The 17430-nt window shown below is 48.7% G+C and overlaps 1 protein-coding gene across 3 annotated transcripts; it reads left to right on the top strand.

Annotated features, from left to right (window-relative positions):
* The first annotated feature begins 419 nt into the window (after nt 1–419).
* Nucleotides 420–17370, top strand: PKN3 (protein kinase N3). Of its 3 annotated transcripts, none has more exons than XM_078382732.1 (22): nt 1526–1889; nt 4911–5133; nt 5616–5767; nt 5921–6050; nt 6235–6383; nt 6500–6701; nt 7171–7362; nt 7747–7856; nt 8153–8296; nt 9200–9275; nt 9657–9837; nt 10281–10392; nt 10913–10971; nt 11676–11742; nt 12768–12859; nt 13235–13411; nt 13594–13656; nt 13829–13905; nt 14053–14195; nt 14333–14440; nt 14902–14982; nt 15408–17370. In XM_078382732.1, exons 1-22 carry the CDS (start codon nt 1866–1868, stop codon nt 15618–15620), a joined length of 2775 nt encoding a protein of 924 aa, XP_078238858.1. In that variant the 5' UTR covers nt 1526–1865; the 3' UTR covers nt 15621–17370. The 3 variants fall into 3 exon arrangements, with proteins under 3 accessions (XP_072841208.2, XP_078238858.1, XP_072841207.2); XM_072985106.2 differs by having other exon boundaries at nt 1533–1889; nt 4911–5193; XM_072985107.2 differs by lacking the exons at nt 14333–14440; nt 14902–14982; nt 15408–17370 and having other exon boundaries at nt 420–1889; nt 4911–5193; nt 13235–13415; nt 14053–14188.
* The last annotated feature ends 60 nt before the right edge of the window (nt 17371–17430 follow it).

The raw sequence follows: 17430 nt of genomic DNA, 5'->3' as shown, positions 1-17430 counted from the left end.
TCATCTGTTTCTCTAGATTGCATGTTTTTGGAGAGAATTTTTTGTCTTTCTGTGGTTTATTTTCAGGCCTGCCATTTCTCCAAACTTTTTAAATCCTTTCATAAGTGTTTTAGTTGATTCTTGTGGATCTTCCACCACTACAAGTAAGTCACCTGCGAAGAAGGCCTGTTGCTTGGTAATCTCCAGGACCCCCAGATGGTTGAAAGGGGCTGGTTCAAGGTTTGCTGGCATTAAAATGTTCCACAAAACCTTCCCGGTTTACCGGGAGACATTTGAACCCTGATCAAGATGGTTTTTAAAAAGCCCAGAGGTGTCTGTCTCAGGCGGTCCACTCCCTCGCAGCTGGTGGCAAACAGCGCCATCATTTTTGGGTTAAATGCTCCAGGGTGAGCCAAAGAATGCTGGATGCTTACTTTTAAATCACCCGATGCCAGAAGCTGCCGTATTCCAGACCAGAACTTTTCTGTTTGCTTAAGATTCTGTGTATATGTTCGTTTCTGTCTTGTAGGGCATCAGACCTGATGTAAGGTGAAAGAGAAAAAAGCAGAGACTCATTTTAAGATGATGATGATACTCGGACTGCAGAGCTGGAAGGGACCCTAGAGGTCATCCAGTCCAGCCCCTGTCAAGGAGGCCTAGTGGGAAATTAAACCCCCACCTGATCTCTAAATCACTGGGTGATCAATACTGTATATGGTGGGAAACCGACTGGGGGCACCTTAAATTGGTGTCGACTGGATGGCGCATAAGACACCCGGATCTGGTCCCGCGCACACAGAGTGAGACAAAACGGAGCATGCCCCAGATGGTGGAGATGCTACCCGAGATACTGGATGGATTGGAGAAGGTTCATCCTCTCTAAAACTTAATGGGCACTCCTCCGGTTTTCTGTATTTCCATTCTTGCCTGCTGAAGTGGAAAGGAATACGGTTACTCTCAAGGAAATCTAGTAGAAAGTGTGTTCTCTACCATCCAGTCGCAACTGTCTTATAGCAAACCTAATGGGGTTTTCGAGGTGCGTGACACATTGAAGGGGTGCCAAAAAAAGGCAGGGTAAAAGTATATTAAATTTCATTTAAAATTAAATGAATTAAAATAAATTAACATTTGGCCTTTGTGCTTCTTGGTGTACAACATTTAACAATTCTGTGGCTGCTCTTCTCACATTTTAAAACTTGCTTTAGAGGAGCACAGAGCTGAAAAATCATCATGAATACATGTGAAGGGCCACCCACTCAAGAGCCTGGCCCTTTAAATCTTGCCGCCCTTATCATCTTTTGTTAATTGATGAAGGAAATGACAAGTCACCTGCCCGCTCTTTCCTTGGCTTGTTCAAAGGGATTTTTCTCGTGTATTGTGTAAGATACACGGCATTTCCTCTTTACTGTTTTTGTTCCTCTCCCGCGATTGTTACGCATTTGAAATCACGGCGTGTCTGCCAAGTTTGCCAAAGTTACTTTATGGGGTCTACATGTTTCAGCCTAAGGCTTCTGGGATGTGTAGTCCCTCTCCCCCCCCCCAAAAAAAGTAACTTGTACAGTACAAGATCTGTTTTGCGACGCCCCCCTCTGCTCTGCTGAGAAATCTCTCGCGTAGACAGACGGGCGTCCTGGAACGAAAGGGAAAGGAACGCATCCGAAACGTTACTTTCCGAAGGTGAGCCAGGAGTAACTTGGGCTGGGTCCCCTTCCTTCTGGGTTGGCCAAAGAGGGCCAGCAGAGGGCGCCGGAGACGGGACGGTGGAAGTTTGGGAAAGTTCCTTTCTGCGCCCGGGTGTTGCCTTAATCCGGATTTGGGTGTAAACGAGAGGATCCGCCAGGGAAGGCAAACCGGAGCGGCGACCCGGAGGCGCCTGGAGCATCGCCATGGCGGCCGGAGAGATCCATCAGGTGAGGAGGAGAAGGGATCCCGGGATCTAGTCCCCCCCCCCATGCCACCACCCCTCCCCAAAAAAAGGGTCCCTTCGCCAAGCAGGACGCATCCGTTTGGCCGGACGGAAAGCCTCGCGTTTTGCCGAAGCGACGCGTCTGGAGGCTCCGGAGCGAGGTGGATCGGGCCCTTCTGGAGGCATGCGGGGGGTGGGCGTCTGGTGGAGGGGGGGGGGAAGCAGCTAAATCCTGTTCTTTCCCCCCCCACACACACACACCTCAATGCGCGCAAAGGCTGCCGCGGAGAGAGCGCTAGTCAGTGCGAAGCGAAGCGGGATGCTGGAGATGCTCCCCTTTTGGACCGGATTGTGGTCCAGGTGTCCAAGGCGCTCCGCAACTCCCAGGGTGACCCTGGGCTGTTTGCTTATCCTTTCCAGCCCTACCTCTCTGGCGAAAGAAACAGCCCCATGGATGCTGTCCCCCCCCCTCAAAGGTCCCAGGAGATCTGGGTTCGAATTCACATTTGGGCATGGAAGCTCAAGGTAGAGGGAGGCCATGGTAAAACCACCCCTTAAACAATTCATAGACCCCCCCCAAAAAAAACCTCCCTTTGGGGTCGCCATTAAATCAGAACTGACTTGACCACCTCAAACTAGGGCAATCATAAGGTTTTGTGGAGTGGAATTCCCTTAAATCAAGATTTCTGGAGGGTGTCTTCTCTCTGGCTCTCTTCCCCCCACACAGGTGTGGGCGGAGTGGGAGAATTTTTTTTAAGTTCAGCGGGGGGAAAGAAATGCAGAAAATGCAGGCGATGATAAGCGGATACGTAAAGCTTAAATGTAAAATGTTTGCCGTACGTCGTTGTGCAAACATCCTGGCCGTTAAAAAGTTCCTGGCCTCCCGAAGGCTTCTTGAGAAAATTAGGGAAATCCTGTTTTTGTGCAAACTTTGCAGGGAAGGAACGGCGCCAACGAGAAATTCTGGCATTTTAAAAAATATATATATAAAGAATTCAGCCCCCACGGTTTCTGTGCTGAAAAGGGAATTATCTCGTATTCCCATCAAATACCTGTGCGCTTGGCGAACGATGATTTATGTACATCGCTTCCCCATGCCTTAGTTTTCCTCTTCACTTCTTACCACGCCGGCTTGCAAGAGTCTACTTGGGAGTAAATCACAGAGTAAATCACAATCCCCAGTTGCTGTTCGTGATTAAAGCTGACCCACTGAATCAAGGGGGTTGCAGAAACAGTGCCTCCCCCCCCCCAATCGAATGGGTCTACTTTAGCTGAAATTTTCCCCTTGGTTTGAGGCCAACGGAGCGCCGAGGTTTGGAAATTTGAATGCAGAGAGCGTTAAAAACATTAAGAGGATTGTTTTTTTAAAAAAATGCAATTCTGAACATTGCGCTTTAATAATGATGTTTGAACAGTAGTTTACTAAAAGTGACTTCAACATAGCAAGTCTAAAATCCAGGCCGCTGTGAAATAACATTTTCATCTAAAGGTATTCTTTCCCTTGCTAGCTGACACTTGAACGTGTAAACAGCAGATAAGAAAACACGAAACAGTTGTGGTGCATGTTTGTGTTTCTTGATTTTTATTGAAAGGCGGAGCGCGGTAAAAATATAAAAATAACGGTATTTCGTTTTAACGGTGAGCCGCCCAGAGACCTTTGGGTAATATGGGTGGTGTATAAGTTAAACAAAATAAATAAAAAATAAATATATGGATTGTTACTTAACCAATGATGTTCACTAGCATTTTACTCTCGTGGCATTTTGCTCGCCCGGTAAATTGCCGTGGGACTAAGTTAGGTGTACATTTAGTCTAAACAAAAAGCTGCTATTTCACCATAAGGGCAACTTGCCAGCTTTGTGATTTACGAGAGTTGTACTTTGCCACCTGGGTAAAAACAATAGAGATTTCCATTAAAAAAAAATTTCTGACCGTTTGTAGAGTTCAGCCAGGTACGATCCGGGCAAAATTATTAACAAAATCATTATTCCTGTAAAAATAGTTCAATCTGGATTTCTCTTGATTTGCGTCGCCTCTGTAGTAAAACAGTTTGGCTTGGTTAGGGTGCCCACGGAATCCCATGACCCAGATGTTTTATTATGGGTATTGTAGTCCGAAACAACAGATTTCTCTTCTCTCAGACCGAAACACCCATTGCTTCTTGGTCTCGGGCTTCGAAATGTCTTGGGCCACCCCGTAAAAGCGGAGGCTCTAAACCTCCGTTCTCTCCTCCTTTCAAAAGAGGAGAAGAAAAAACGACATCAAACGGATGATAAATCTCTCTTTTTTGTACACCGATAATTACCTTTAAAAGCTGGTTTTGCAAACTGCCTGGCCTTTCTTCGCAGGCTGGGCAAACAGACTTTGTGTTAATATTTACCCCAGACACTTTAGCTTCCAGAGTTGTTGATCGGCAGATTAAACTTTGATTTTTAGTTATTGTTTTTATTTCCTGTGCTTCCCTCCACAATGTTGGCTTAATTCCTAGGCTTCTTACTCAGTGGGTAAGAATTTCCTACCTCTGAGATATCAAAAGAAAGCTCCTTTATCTTATTTCCAGTTCTGGTTGGTGGAACTGTATTTTCCGGGGCGTTTGGTCCGGAGAAATTTCCTAACCTGGCTTCTTGCTGTTTTTAAACATCGAACCTCATTCGTAAGGATTTGTTAATTTGTTTTGAGCGATGCCTTTCCCCCAGAATCATTCCCCTTTATCTCCCACTTCTTATATACATAGTACTGTATTGTTCTTGCTTTTTACCCTATACAGAAGGACCCACTTATCTGCGGGATCAGTATCCACTGATTCACTTATCCACGGTCTGACTATATTAAAAGGAAAATCCTAGAAATAGATATTTCTAAAGAGGAAATGAGCAGAACTGGTGACTAGAGGGAGCCGGAGACCAATGCTATGTATTGTGTTCGCTGCTTTAAAAAATGGTGTTCTCTATAATCCGTGGTTTCCTACTGTAGATGTACTTATGTTTTTGGAATAATTCTCTTTTCTGAATTTGACCGGTCGTAGGACAGCTCCCTCCGTCCCCCGGATGGAGACGGGAAACTCTCCGGCCCTTACCTCCGGCAGAAGCTGGAAACGGAGAAGGAGCTCCTTCGTCAGACGATCCAGAAGGAGCAGAAAATCAAGGAAGGGGCCGAAAACCTGCGCCGGGTCACCACCGACAAAAAGACGTTGGCCCGCGTGGAGAACGTACTCAAGTTGTCCAACCGCAAACTGAAGCAGCTGCACGGTGAGCTGGAGGACCTCGACGCCCGGGTGGCTAGAGCAGAGAAAGAAGAGGAGAAGACAGGTGGGATTTTCAAGGTGCCTCTGTTCTATAAGGCCGCCTGGACATCTTAGGGGGTTAGACGTCTGGGCTACGGAGCCGGAAGTTGGGGGTTCAAATCCCCCACTGGGCCTTCCGGGAGAAGAGCCAGCCTGGGTGGCCTTTGGCGAGCGGCACAGTCCTCCCAGGACACCCCATTCAAAAAAAAAATGGAGTGGCCGGACACTTCTGTATCTTCTCCAGCTAAAACATCCCAAAAAGGGTTTCTGCCAGTCATAATTGACTTGACGGCCCAGGATGCGGATTATGGCTTGTACATTTGCATTTGGGGGGGGGGGTGCGAGAAAATGAAAAAGACTTAGGATGGAGAATGAGACAACCGAAATAAAAGGAATTAGGCTTTCTTACTCTTGCTCCTGTTTCGATTACCTCTTCTATCGTTCCAGGTGGAACGGTGTCCTCCGGCGACTGTCTCGGGGAGAAAACGCTGAGCCCGGGGGCCAGGAGACTCGAGGCTTTGAAAAAGCAGCTTCAGATCGAGCTGAAGGTGAAGCAGGGCGCGGAGAACATGATCCAGATGTATTCGGGGGCGGCCAAGGTGAGCAGAGCAACCCCAACTTAGGAGGGTTTCGTGGACGGTCTTGGCTGGCCAGAAAGGCCATTGAGAAGACCTGGAGTTCCCCGGCAGCCGATTCCCACGTTGGGAGCCGGGAATCCCCCGCCGCGGTTTTCACCCCTCTTTTCTCGCCAGGAACGGAAGCTGCTGGCTATGGCTCAGGAGATGCTGCAGGACAGCAAGACCAAGATCGCCCTGCTCCGGATGCAGATGGTCAAGATGTCCCGATCCTTAGAGGGGACGGAGTCTGCTCTGGAGCAAACGGGTCAGTGGCCGGGGGGGTTGGAACCCCTGGAGCTTAGGGTCCAGACCTGGAGTGGGAACTCTATGTGTTGTTTATGCAGATGCTGGACCTCCCAGCCTAGGAAAAAGTTGACAGATCCCTCCCAAAACTCTCAGGTGATGGCTCGTTGCTCTTTTTTCCACTTGTGGGGGGGTTTCATGGGTAGGAAATGGAGGACCGCTCACCCCTCTGGAGCTTCAGGTGGAGGAACTGCGCCATCGCCTGCGTGTGGAAGCTGCCGTGGCCGGCGGGGCCAAAAACGTGGTCAAGATTCTGGGCGGGCGGCGGGTACAGGACCGGAAGATGCTGGCCGAGGTAGGGACAATGGCCAGCCAGAAAGGGTGGGGAAGGGATCCGCGTGTCGGGTTGGAGGGACGATAGAGGAGAACCCGCCGGACGTGGTGGTTTCTTTTCGTCTCTCCTCCTTCCAGGCCCAGGCTTGCCTGCAAGAATCTGCGCAGAAGATCGACCTGCTCAGACTTTCCCTGGAAAACCTCCTTGGCAAGCTGGGCCCGGATCACCCTAAGCGAGCGCTGGTGAAGCAGGATCTGGTCCACGCGTTCTCCCTGGGTGCTTCGCCGGGTAGCGGGATTCAGCCCCTTCTGTCCTGGATCAAGCCAACGGCTCTCACGGGTAACTTGCTTTGTAGGAGTTAACCGTGGGGGAACCCCTTATCCGCGGGATCGGTATCCACTGATTCCTTTTTTCCCCCTGCTCTGAAAATATTACTTAAAGAGATTACCATTCCTTTTGTGCGGTGAGGTTTGTTTTATCCCTGGGTTGTCAAAAACAGTTGTTTCTGCTACCTCCACGACATGAGCGGGTGGCCTGAACAGAATCAGAAGGTCCCAAACGGGGATCTTTAGCTGTAGCTGGACTCCAGGTCCCAGAATCCTTAGCTGCAGGTTGTGTTGGCTGAGGTGTGATGGGCATTGTAGTCCAATAATATCTTAAGGACCCACAGTTGGGCATCTCTAGTTTTAAAAGGGGGGATGTTGGATTGGGTACCTCTTGATTCTTTGTGAGTGTATCCATGTGTGTGTGTGTGTGTGTGTGTGTGTGTGTGTGTGTGTGTGTGTGTTTCGATGCTGAAATTCCTCAGGCACCCTGGAAGTGCGATTGATGGGTTGCCGAGATTTACTGGAAAGGGTCCCCGGCCGTTCCCAGGTGGCGAGCGCCACGCCCCTCTACGGAAGCCCCAGCGCCTCGAAGCCCTTGACTCGTAGCTGGGTTGCCATGAACCGTCCCAGCCGCGGCGCCGCGGGAAAAGAAGTCCCGCCCGAGGATTCGTGCAGTGAGTGTGACGATTCTTTCTTGGGGTTCTTAGTTTGTGTGTGTTGTTTTGTTTAGGTTTTTAATTATTATTAATTTTTAAAGTTGGTTGAAAGTCTCTTCCGTAAGGGGAATGCAAGACCATTAAAGCCCTATTTTGAGTTTACTTTTCAAACACATATTTTTAAAGAAGGGAACTATTTAGGGGCCCTTCCGGCTGAATAGCTCATAGGTTGGGAGATCGAATCCCTGCCGCTGGGTCTCCTTTGAGGCAGGGGCTGGAATACATGATCCACAGGGTCCCATCCCTGCTGTGCTCTTCTAGAAGGGGGTGATGATGATCGCTTAGGTCAGCGGGGCCCTATGAAGAGCTGCCGTGTCATGTTTCTTTTCTGACACGATCCAGGCGAGGTCCTTGCCGTGCTCAAGGTAGACAACAGGATGGTGGGTCAGACAAACTGGGCACCAGTTCATCAGCAAGCCTGGGACCAGTTCTTTGTCATCGACCTGGAAAGAGTAAGTATGTGTACGGGCGGAAGGGGTGTACGTGTTTCCGTGGAATCATGGAGATTTTTACAAGAGGGAAGACCGCCGCCGATCTTGGCAGGGGGAAACGTGGCCCTTCCTGTGGACGGCTGCAAATCAGGTCGTCTTCTAAGCGCACTGTGGGTTTTGAACAGTCTCCAAGGGGAGCCCATCATGTAGCACAAGGCAGTAGTCTAGACGAGGTAGGACAAGAGCGCCGGTAATAGGCTTTCTTTGTAAGCCGAAGGGCCGTAGCCGTCGTAAAGGTTTTTCTGACGTCTTTGCAGTCTCGAGAGCTGGAAATCTCCGTCTACTGGCGCGACTGGCGGGAGCTGTGCGCCGTGAAAGTCTTACGCCTGGAGGACTTCCTGGATAACAGCTGCCACGGCATGTCCGTCAGTCTGGAACCTCAAGGGACCCTCTTCGCCGAGGTAAAGGGGCTGGGCGTCCACCTCCCCCAGTCCCTCCAGTCCTTACAGAGATTTATTTGAATGGGGTGTATTTATCAGAACTGGCCACTAGAGGGTGATGGAGACCATGTATTCTTCTTGTTGAAGAATACATGGCATGGTCTCTGCTACCCTCTAGTGACCAGTTCTGGTAATACATCCTGAAAATAAATACAGTGGTGCTTTGCACGAGTGCACCGTAGAACGACGAATCCGCACAACGGGGCCATTCTAGCGATCGCAAATGCGATCGCACACCGACGGCCCCTATGGCTCAAAATCGCAGAGCGAAGGTCGGTAAGCGACCCGCCGATCAGCTGTTAGGTGGCTTCAAAATGGCTGCCGGAAGCCCCAAAATGGCCGCGCGCAGCGTTTTCGCACCCTCCTTAAGCGAGGGGAGGGCGCGAAAATGGCTGCCGGCCATCGGAGAAACATCGCTGTACGGTGAGTAAAGCTGCTATTGGAACGCATTAAACTAATGGCTTTTTTTGATCCGTACAGCGATGTTTTCACTCAGCGAGAGTTAATCTGGAACGGATTAACCTCGCTGTGCGAGGCACCACTGTATTTCTGGATTTTTTTTCCTTTTACCACGCTATGTATAGTGTTTGCTATTATCTGTGGTTTTCACCCTCCACAAGAGACTGGGATCCAATCTTGTGTGGAGAGAGGGGCCCTACTGTATTTGTGAAATATTGGATGCAGTTGGCTCAAAGGTGGCACTCCAGGATGTCGAGTCCCCCCTCTTGCTTGGACATCTGGGGATGGAATCCGGAACCTGTTCTTCACAGATTATGGGATCTACCACTAAGCTATAGCCCTTTGCTGAGGGACCCATCCGTTTCAAAAGGCTTTATATTCTCCCGCTTGCCCGCTCCTTTGCAGATAACGTTCAAGAACCCCGTGTTTGAGACCCGCTCCAAGCTGCAGCGCCAGAAGCGCATTTTCCCGAGACAAAAAGGTAAGCGTAAGTCGAGAGTCGCACCTTTTGGAAAAGCTGGACTCTGCCTGGAATGCCCGAAAAGTAGTGGCCGGAATCCAGCTGAGAATTTCTCCCGCATAAATGCAGTGGATTAATTTGGCCCGGCCGATGGTCTCTTATCTACTGATTCACTTATCCACGGTCTGAAAATATTAAAATACGAATCCTAGAAATAGATCTTTCTAGCAATGAAATTCCCAGAACTGGCCACAAGAGGGAGCCAGAGACCATGGTATGTATAGCATTTGCTATTAAAATAGCATTGTCTATATTCCGCCTTTTTCAGCATCCACGGGAGGGTGGACTTGGAACCGATCATCAACAAATACAGGGGTCGTACTGTAAATGATTTTTCTGCAGGGAAGGAGTTCCTCCGAGCCTCGCAGATGAATATCAACATTGCCGCCTGGGGGCGCTTGATGATGAGCTTCCTGCCGCCCTGCAGCTCCCTAAATACCCTGAGCCCGCCTTTTCGGGTCCCCGCGCATCCAAACAACACCACGACAGCCCCTTCTGAAAGTCCGGGAGCTTCCTCGGCCAGGTAAGCTGTGCTTTCTCAGCCATGTCGACGAGCTTAATCGGTGGCTGTTGCCTTGCAAGCGAGCATCATCATCATCATCATCATCCTCTTAGAATTGCGGTGGCATTTTTGCTGGCTGGGATTGGAGCCCGTGGTTGTCTTCGGCCTCGTGAGGGCTAAAAGAGCGTGGCTGGCTTCGGTGGCTGCGCCGTTTGATCTCGGTGGACCGCGGGCATCGTAGGCAGCCGTCCCTCAGGCAGCAAAAACCCACGGGCCACCCTCTGCGCCAGGCGAGGCAGCGTTACCCGGGGGGGGGGTGCAGGAGGTGAAGCCGGATCTTTCTTAAGGTGCAAAATTGAGCTCCCGCCGAGGGTCCTGTGATACCACCCTCATCTTTCTGGTCTCGCGTGAAAGATCCGAGATGTGACCCCATTGAAAGATAATATATTTTATCCCAAACGCAGCCGTGCGCCGGTGGCGAAACTGGCTTTTGACGATCAGCCTCCTCCCAAACCGCCGCGCCTCTTCCTGCACACGTTTCCCAAAGGCCTGGACCGGTCTCTGACGGAGCACGGGGTAAGGTTCTGGGGGGCCATCGGGTCTGGGTCGGTCTCGTTTCCGACAGAAGAGTGTTTGTTATGGTCTCAAAACTCCCATCTAGAAGATGGGAATGACTCCAAGCTTCATGTACCTGGGGGTGGAGCCTTGTGGTAGAGGGGTGGGGCTTATGCATAGAGGGCGGAGCTTATATATATACTCTGCATGCATGTTTGTATGATGTATGCATCTGTGTGTATTATTATCATTATTATCATTATTATCGTTATTATCGTTATTGTCGTTATTGTTGTTGTTGTTGTTGTTGTTGTTATTATTATTATTATTATTATTATTATTATTATTATTATTATTATTATTATTATTATTATTATTATTATTATTATTATTATTATCATCTTACCCACAAGGGCTCCCAAAGCCTTGCATGGACAATCGTTTTTAAAGTTATTTATTTACTAACGTCATTGAACGGTCTCCTAGGATTTCAGCAATCCTCGTTCATGTCAACCAGTTCTTCCGTTTGCCCCGTTTTTAGAGTCGGAAGAAGCTGCCCGGAGACGAATGGACGCAAGAAGCCAATCGGGTCCCGGCCAGGTGAGAGGCAAAGCAGAAGAGGCCATGATTTAATGCAGGACCCCAGTATCCGCGGGATCAGTATCTGCTGATTCGCTGATCCACAGCATGAAAATATTAATAATATTAAGAGAAAAATTCTAGAAATCTTATATTTCTAAAGATGAAGTTGGGGGGGTCTGTTGCCCACCCCAGTCATACAACCTCCCTGGCATTTTCCCATTTTTCTCTTCTTGCTGTTTGACTTCTCGAGCTTTTCTGCTTAACTCAGAAGGAGTCAAAGCCTTGTTTTCCCGTCTCCAAGTGATGACGAGGGTTCTTTGGACATTCGCATGGCAAGAGTTTCCGATTCCCTCTTGCTCGAAAGTGGCAAGAACTACGAATCCTTTTTGGGGTGGGCGGGGATTAGACTCGGTGAAACCGAGCGGCTACGGACGGGAACACGGGCGGCTCTCTTCGACTACGGAGACAGCCGTCGTTTCCTTAAGACTGGTGGTGGGGAGGATGGGACGTTGAGTTTTGGGCGACCGCTGTGCTCGACCGCTGTGCTGAAGTGCCTGCAAAGTTCGGACTGAAACCCGGAGGAGATCTCTCTCTGCAACCCTTCTACCTGGTCTACTTTTTCTTTCTCGGAGAAGCCTCATTTTTCCGCGCGTTTCGTGGCCCGGAGTCCCTGCTCGGAGCCTCCTTTTCATCTCCTTTTATTCTGCTTTTCTCTTCCCAAGAAAGAAGACACTTGGTTTCAACAGCTTCTCCTGCATCGCCGTCTTGGGACGTGGGCACTTCGGCAAAGTAAGGCCTTTGGGGACCTCCCTCCCCCCCCAAAAAAAACCCCACTTTAAAATGGATTGTTGGGCTCCCTTGTGAAATGTGTGCTTAGTGCTTTTTAGTTTTATTTTTAAAATGTTTTAATTTTAACCATTTCTATTTTAATCTTTTTAACGTTTTCATGTTTTAATATTTTAATTGTATTTCAAATCATATATTGTTTAATTTATCTTTTAATATTTAATTTATTGTGTTTTTAAGTTGTGTGAATTTTAATGTTGTGAGCAGCTTTGGGTCCCTTTTTGGGAGAAATGTGGCATATAAATAAAACTACTACTACTATTGATGATGATCATGATGATGATGATTTTACAGCAGGACCTCTGTATACACAGGATCAGTATCCACTAATCCTCTCCTTCCACAGTCTGAGAATTGTTCTCTTAATATTTTCAGACTGTGGAATGAGAGTCAGTGGATACTGATCCTGCAGATACGAGGGTTGTACTGTACAATATAGATAGATAGATAGATAGATAGATAGATAGATAGATAGATAGATAGATAGATAGATAGATAGATAGATAGATAGATAGATAGATAGATAGAAGGTAGATAGATAGATAGATAGATAGATAGATAGATAGATAGATAGAAAGAAAGAAAGAAAGAAAGAAAGAAAGAAAGAAAGAAAGAAAGAAAGAAAGAAAGAAAGAAAGAATAGGGTTCTCTCTCTCAGCCATGCATGGACATCAGAGAAACTGGAAGCAAGTTTTTCCTTTTATCCACTGTTCCCAACATCCACAGGGTGGGGAGGGGTTGGAACTGGTTTCCTGCCACTCCCGTGGCCCTACTGCATTTGCCCTTGGAGTCGTGGGTGGGGAGAACAGAAACCCAAATATGATCACAATCCAAACAGTGTGTCGTAAACAGCGGTCTTTCCTTAGAAGGCGCACGGAGGCACGCGAGCGAGCGTGTGCCTGCAGGCCCCAGAAGCAGGAGGGTTTTAAAAAGCTTGCAAAGGACCTTGAATGGCAATTGTCTTTCAGGTGCTGCTGGCTCATCACAAAGCCTCGGGAAAGCTCTGCGCCATCAAAGCGCTGAAGAAACACGAGATCCTGAGCCGAGACGACGTGGACAGGTGAGACCCCCCCCCCCGCCGGCCCAGTGTTTGATGCGGCTGCTGCTCACCTGGTGAGATTTCGAACATCCACCGTTGACCGCCATGTGGGTATAGGGGAAAGAAATAAAGAAATAAAGAGAGAAATTAATTTTTAACTTCCCATGCATCTGTGGCTGTGATCTTAAAATAATAATAATAATAATAATAATAATGAAGTCGAAGCCCTCGAATCAATGTGGGACTCTGTGATTCGAAACTTCCATTTTTAAAAAAATGAGGTTTCTAGTCCTCGTGATGAAAAGGAGAAAAAAATAATGAGGATTTTGCGTCCGTTTTGAGTTTGTGGTTTTTGAGCTTCTGACGCCGTTCCCTCGTTGATTCCCCCCCCGGCAGCTTGAATTGCGAGAAGCGCATCTTTGAGGTGGTCAACTCCTCCAGACACCCGTTCCTGGTCCACCTTTTCGCCTGCTTCCAGACCCCGAGCCACGTCTGTTTCGTGATGGATTATGCTCCCGGCGGGGACCTCATGATGCGCATCAGCCTCGACAACTTTCCGGAGCACGAGGCGCGGTGGGTGGGTTTCGGTCATCCCATGTTAATGCAGGAGAACCTCTGTATCCACGGGATCTGTATCCACGGTTTTGCTTATTCGCTGCCTGAAATATAGACACGGGTTTTGTTCTTAAGATTCCCGCCTCTGTGTTTTTATCAAGTTCTCTCGGCTTGTCTAACGGCGGGCCTTCTTTTCCTAGGTTCTACGCAGCCTGCGTGGTCTTGGGGCTTCAGTTCTTGCACGAGAAAAAGATCATTTATCGGTAGGTCCTTTGAACAAGTAGTGAAATGCAGCAAAAAAAAGTTTGCAGTTTTAATCAATTTAAATTTAATTTCATCTGTGACCTTTACATCTGAATGCAAACCTTTGCCGGCGTTTCCCCCCTAAACAAGCATCTTCCACCTGTTCTGTATTGTTATATTTTTTTTCTGCAGGGACCTGAAAATGGACAACTTGCTTTTAGATGCCGAAGGTTTTGTGAAAATTGGTGATTTCGGGCTCTGTAAAGAAGGTGAGGGGATTAAGCCGTGAACCTTTTTGAGGTGGGGGGGAAGTAATCCGGTTTTTATTTCTGAACGAATCCAGCGTGAGCAGGCGGGTGGGTGGCTCGGACTTCAGCGAACAAACCCGGGCTTCGATTTTTTCTTCCTGCAAGCAGGAATTGGGTTCGGAGACCGAACCAGCACCTTTTGTGGTACGCCCGAGTTCCTGGCGCCAGAAGTCTTGACGGATCCCTCGTACACCCGGGCCGTCGACTGGTGGGGGCTCGGGGTGCTGATATTTGAGATGCTGGTGGGAGAGGTGAGTGGGCTTGATCCTGATGCGCAGGTCTTTCTTATTCAAGCTAAACATTCAAGGTGCAATCCTAAGGGGGGGGAAATGTGCAGTGTAGCTGCCAGGTCAAAAGAAAACCACATGGCTCTCTTCCATCCTGCCAGTCCCCCTTTCCAGGTGACAACGAAGAGGAGGTTTTCGATAGCATCATCACCGAGGACGTGCATTACCCACGATTCCTTTCTGTGCCCACCACCTCCCTTCTGCGCCAGGTGAGGGTCCCAGGATCTCACAGGGAGGTGGTGTCTCATCACGCGAAGCCACCTGGTATCCGTGGCAGAGGGGTCTCTTACGGCGTGCCCTCCTTTCAGAGCGGGGCTCATCCTGTCCCCCTGCCCACTCTATTGTCCCTCATTGTGCACTGGGACTGCCCCAATCTGCGGGTTCGATATCCGCCATTTCGCTTATCCGCTGCCTGACAAATATAAAAATATTAAAGGAATAATCTAGAAATATCTATTTTCATGATGTATTTACCAGAACTAACCACTAGAGGGAGACAGTTCTTGTAATACATGATGAAAATACATATTTGTGGATTCTCCCCTTCTTTTTGCCATGCTACATATAGTGTTCACTCTTATCCGCAGTTTCAACATCTACGGTGGGGCTTGTTACCTTCTGAATCCAATTGTGTGTGTGTGCTTTTTTTTCCCCTCCTCCACCCCGGCAGCTTCTCCAGAAGTGTCCGGAGCGTCGTCTCGGAGCCGGCATTGACGACGCAGAAGAGATTAAAACCCATCCCTTTTTCAAGGTAAATATATATATATAGTGGCCTACCTAGAAGGGGAAGGTGTTATTGCCTAATGGTCCTCCTCAAGAGGCTGAGAAGACTTTGAAACAGCCGGACGGGACCTTAAGAATGTGGCCTAGCATGTATGAGACCGGAGGTCAAGGCCGTCGTGAGCTGCGAAATCAGCCGTATAAATGTCGTCCTGGACTAGATCCGCTCTCTTGGATCACAGGGGGAAATGGCGGGGGGAAAGAATGGACATGATCCTAAGCTCATAGAAGCAGAAGGAGGTTAAAAATCTCACGAATCCATGTGTAAGATAAATACTCAGCAGCAGTGGAGAACGCTCAAGGCTATTCACAAAGAGAAGACAGAAGTAACGCAGAAGGAATACAAAAGAAGCTCTTTCAAACACACACACACACGCCTGTCTCTTTGTTTTTCAGGAGGTTGACTGGGGCGCCTTACTTGCGCGGAGGATCCGGCCCCCATTTGTCCCTGCCTTGAAAGGATCCACCGATGTCAGCAACTTTGACAAAATCTTTACCTCCCAGAAGGCCATTTTGACCCCTCTGGATTATCTCCCGCCTTTGACCGCGAAGGAACAGGCCAGGTTCAAAGATTTTGACTTTGTCTCCAGACACTTTCTAGAAAACTGAGGATGATGAAGATTCCCCCCCCCTGCCCCCGGCTCTGTCTTTAAAAATCCACTGCTCTCTGCTCCACCTGCGTGGCTGCCGAGCATCCGATCCGGCTTCGGGAAAAGGGGGACGTGGAAGGATTGGTATTTTGCCAGCGTTGTTTTTGTTTTTGAATGGCTAAGATAGTCTTAAAAACAAAAAAAGGATGATTGTTTTTCAGGGGGGCACGCAGGGTGTGGCATGTCTTTTCCAGCTGCTGGTTGGATAAGGGTCGAAGTCCAAGCCGGATATTATGCCGAAGACCTGCCAGTAATTAATTTTTAAAAATCAGCTTTTCATATGGCACCAACGTCTGACCCCGTTGTGTAGAGAAACAGAAAGAAATTAGCATTTCCCCTGAGCTTCTCCTTCATCTTATCCCAGCTGGCCATTTTGCACATTTTCGTGAAAAGGTGGGACACCTTTCTGGTTGGAGGACGGTTGTGAGTTTATGGGATGCGCGACTGGCGGGGAAGTTCTTGTTTCAGAAGAGTTTGCAGAGATCCAGAGGGAAAGCGATGCGGAACGCAGAATACCGACCGCTGTTGTTGCTATATATACGAATGTGAAAATAATGGGGAGGGGGTGTTAAGCGAAGGAAAAATCTGGATCTTTCTAGAAACGGAGGTCATTTGGTGCCTGCCAAGGGATCGGGAAGGGGTGGATGGAGGTTTTTGAGACTGGGTTGGAAAATTTGAGCAACCCCATCAGAATCTGGGGAAGGATAAAGGATGGATCTCGGAAACAGGGGGGTCTTTATTTTCAAGAAGGGAGGGTGGAGGTGCCTGAAACAGCCAAACACTGAGAGGAGGGAGGGAATCTACAGGTGTGGGGTGCGCCCCCCTGATGCAACCGGCCGGCTCAATTGCGGCGCACGGCACGGTCTTTTCCCCACCCAGGGGGCTCCCCAGCTGTTCGGGGGGGTCAAGGCTTCTGGGATTTGTAGTCCGGCACCGACTGTAGGGCCCAGGTTGGGGAAAAGTGGGTGTTGGCATCAGCACGCTCGGGGGGGCCCTAACCAGCAGTGTTGGCAGGCTGGGGCAGAGGACGTCACCCGGATCCCTGCCTCTGCCCCACATGGAGGGGGGAATGACAAGACAAAGGATCTTTTGTCTTGCCGAATCTTCAGTGGGCTTCCAGGGAAGAATTGTGCATTGTGCATTGTGCATGCCGTTCCGGAGCTTTTCGACCGGGGAGGGCATTTGAAAGAGATTCCTTTGTCTTCTTCTGCGTTACTTCTGTCTTCCCTTTGTGAATAGCCTTGAATGTTCCCCCATTGCTGCTCTGGTGGAAGTCGTGACTCCTGCGATGCTCTCCCCCCACTTGTCTTTTTGGGTTCCCAAGGCTGCCTTCCTGAGTCCTAGATCGTTGGGCTAGAGATCCCATGATCCACAGCCTTCTGGCCAGGGATGATGGGAGCTTTAATCCAGTACTGCCGGCGAGCCCCTTATATTTGAAAAATGTTCATAGAAGTCATTAACGTGCGTATCTACTGTTTTCGGTGAATTTCTCTGGATGAAATGCCAGCAGTGGAGTGAAAATTATATATATAATTTTTTGTGTGTTTATATATATATATAAAGATGAGCAGAGCTGAAGAGAACAGCTGAACGATCTCACCCCAGAGAGGATGGAAAAGCAAAACACACACATGTACCAAAAGTTGTGAAGTCTGTTGTGTCGTCCTCTAACCACATATTTAAAATTAAAATTGTATTTCGCAGGAAAATCAGTGTGTGACGTGATTTTCCCAGCTGGAAAAAACACAAAGGACCGCCAGCACCTTCTT

Source organism: Pogona vitticeps, chromosome ZW-PAR (assembly GCF_051106095.1).
Source record: "Pogona vitticeps strain Pit_001003342236 chromosome ZW-PAR, PviZW2.1, whole genome shotgun sequence".
NCBI classification, from domain to species: Eukaryota; Metazoa; Chordata; class Lepidosauria; order Squamata; family Agamidae; genus Pogona; species Pogona vitticeps.
The sequence above is the reverse complement of the archived record's forward strand: the minus strand, read 5'-3'. Positions and strand labels throughout refer to the sequence as shown.

Coding starts and splice junctions, on each gene's coding strand:
- PKN3 (XM_072985106.2), top strand. CDS start 1,866: ATGGCGGCCGGAGAGATCCATCAG. Junction 6,051..6,234: donor GTCTGCTCTGGAGCAAACGG/GTCAGTGGCCGG, acceptor TTTCATGGGTAG/GAAATGGAGGACCGCTCACC. Junction 7,857..8,152: donor TTGTCATCGACCTGGAAAGA/GTAAGTATGTGT, acceptor ACGTCTTTGCAG/TCTCGAGAGCTGGAAATCTC.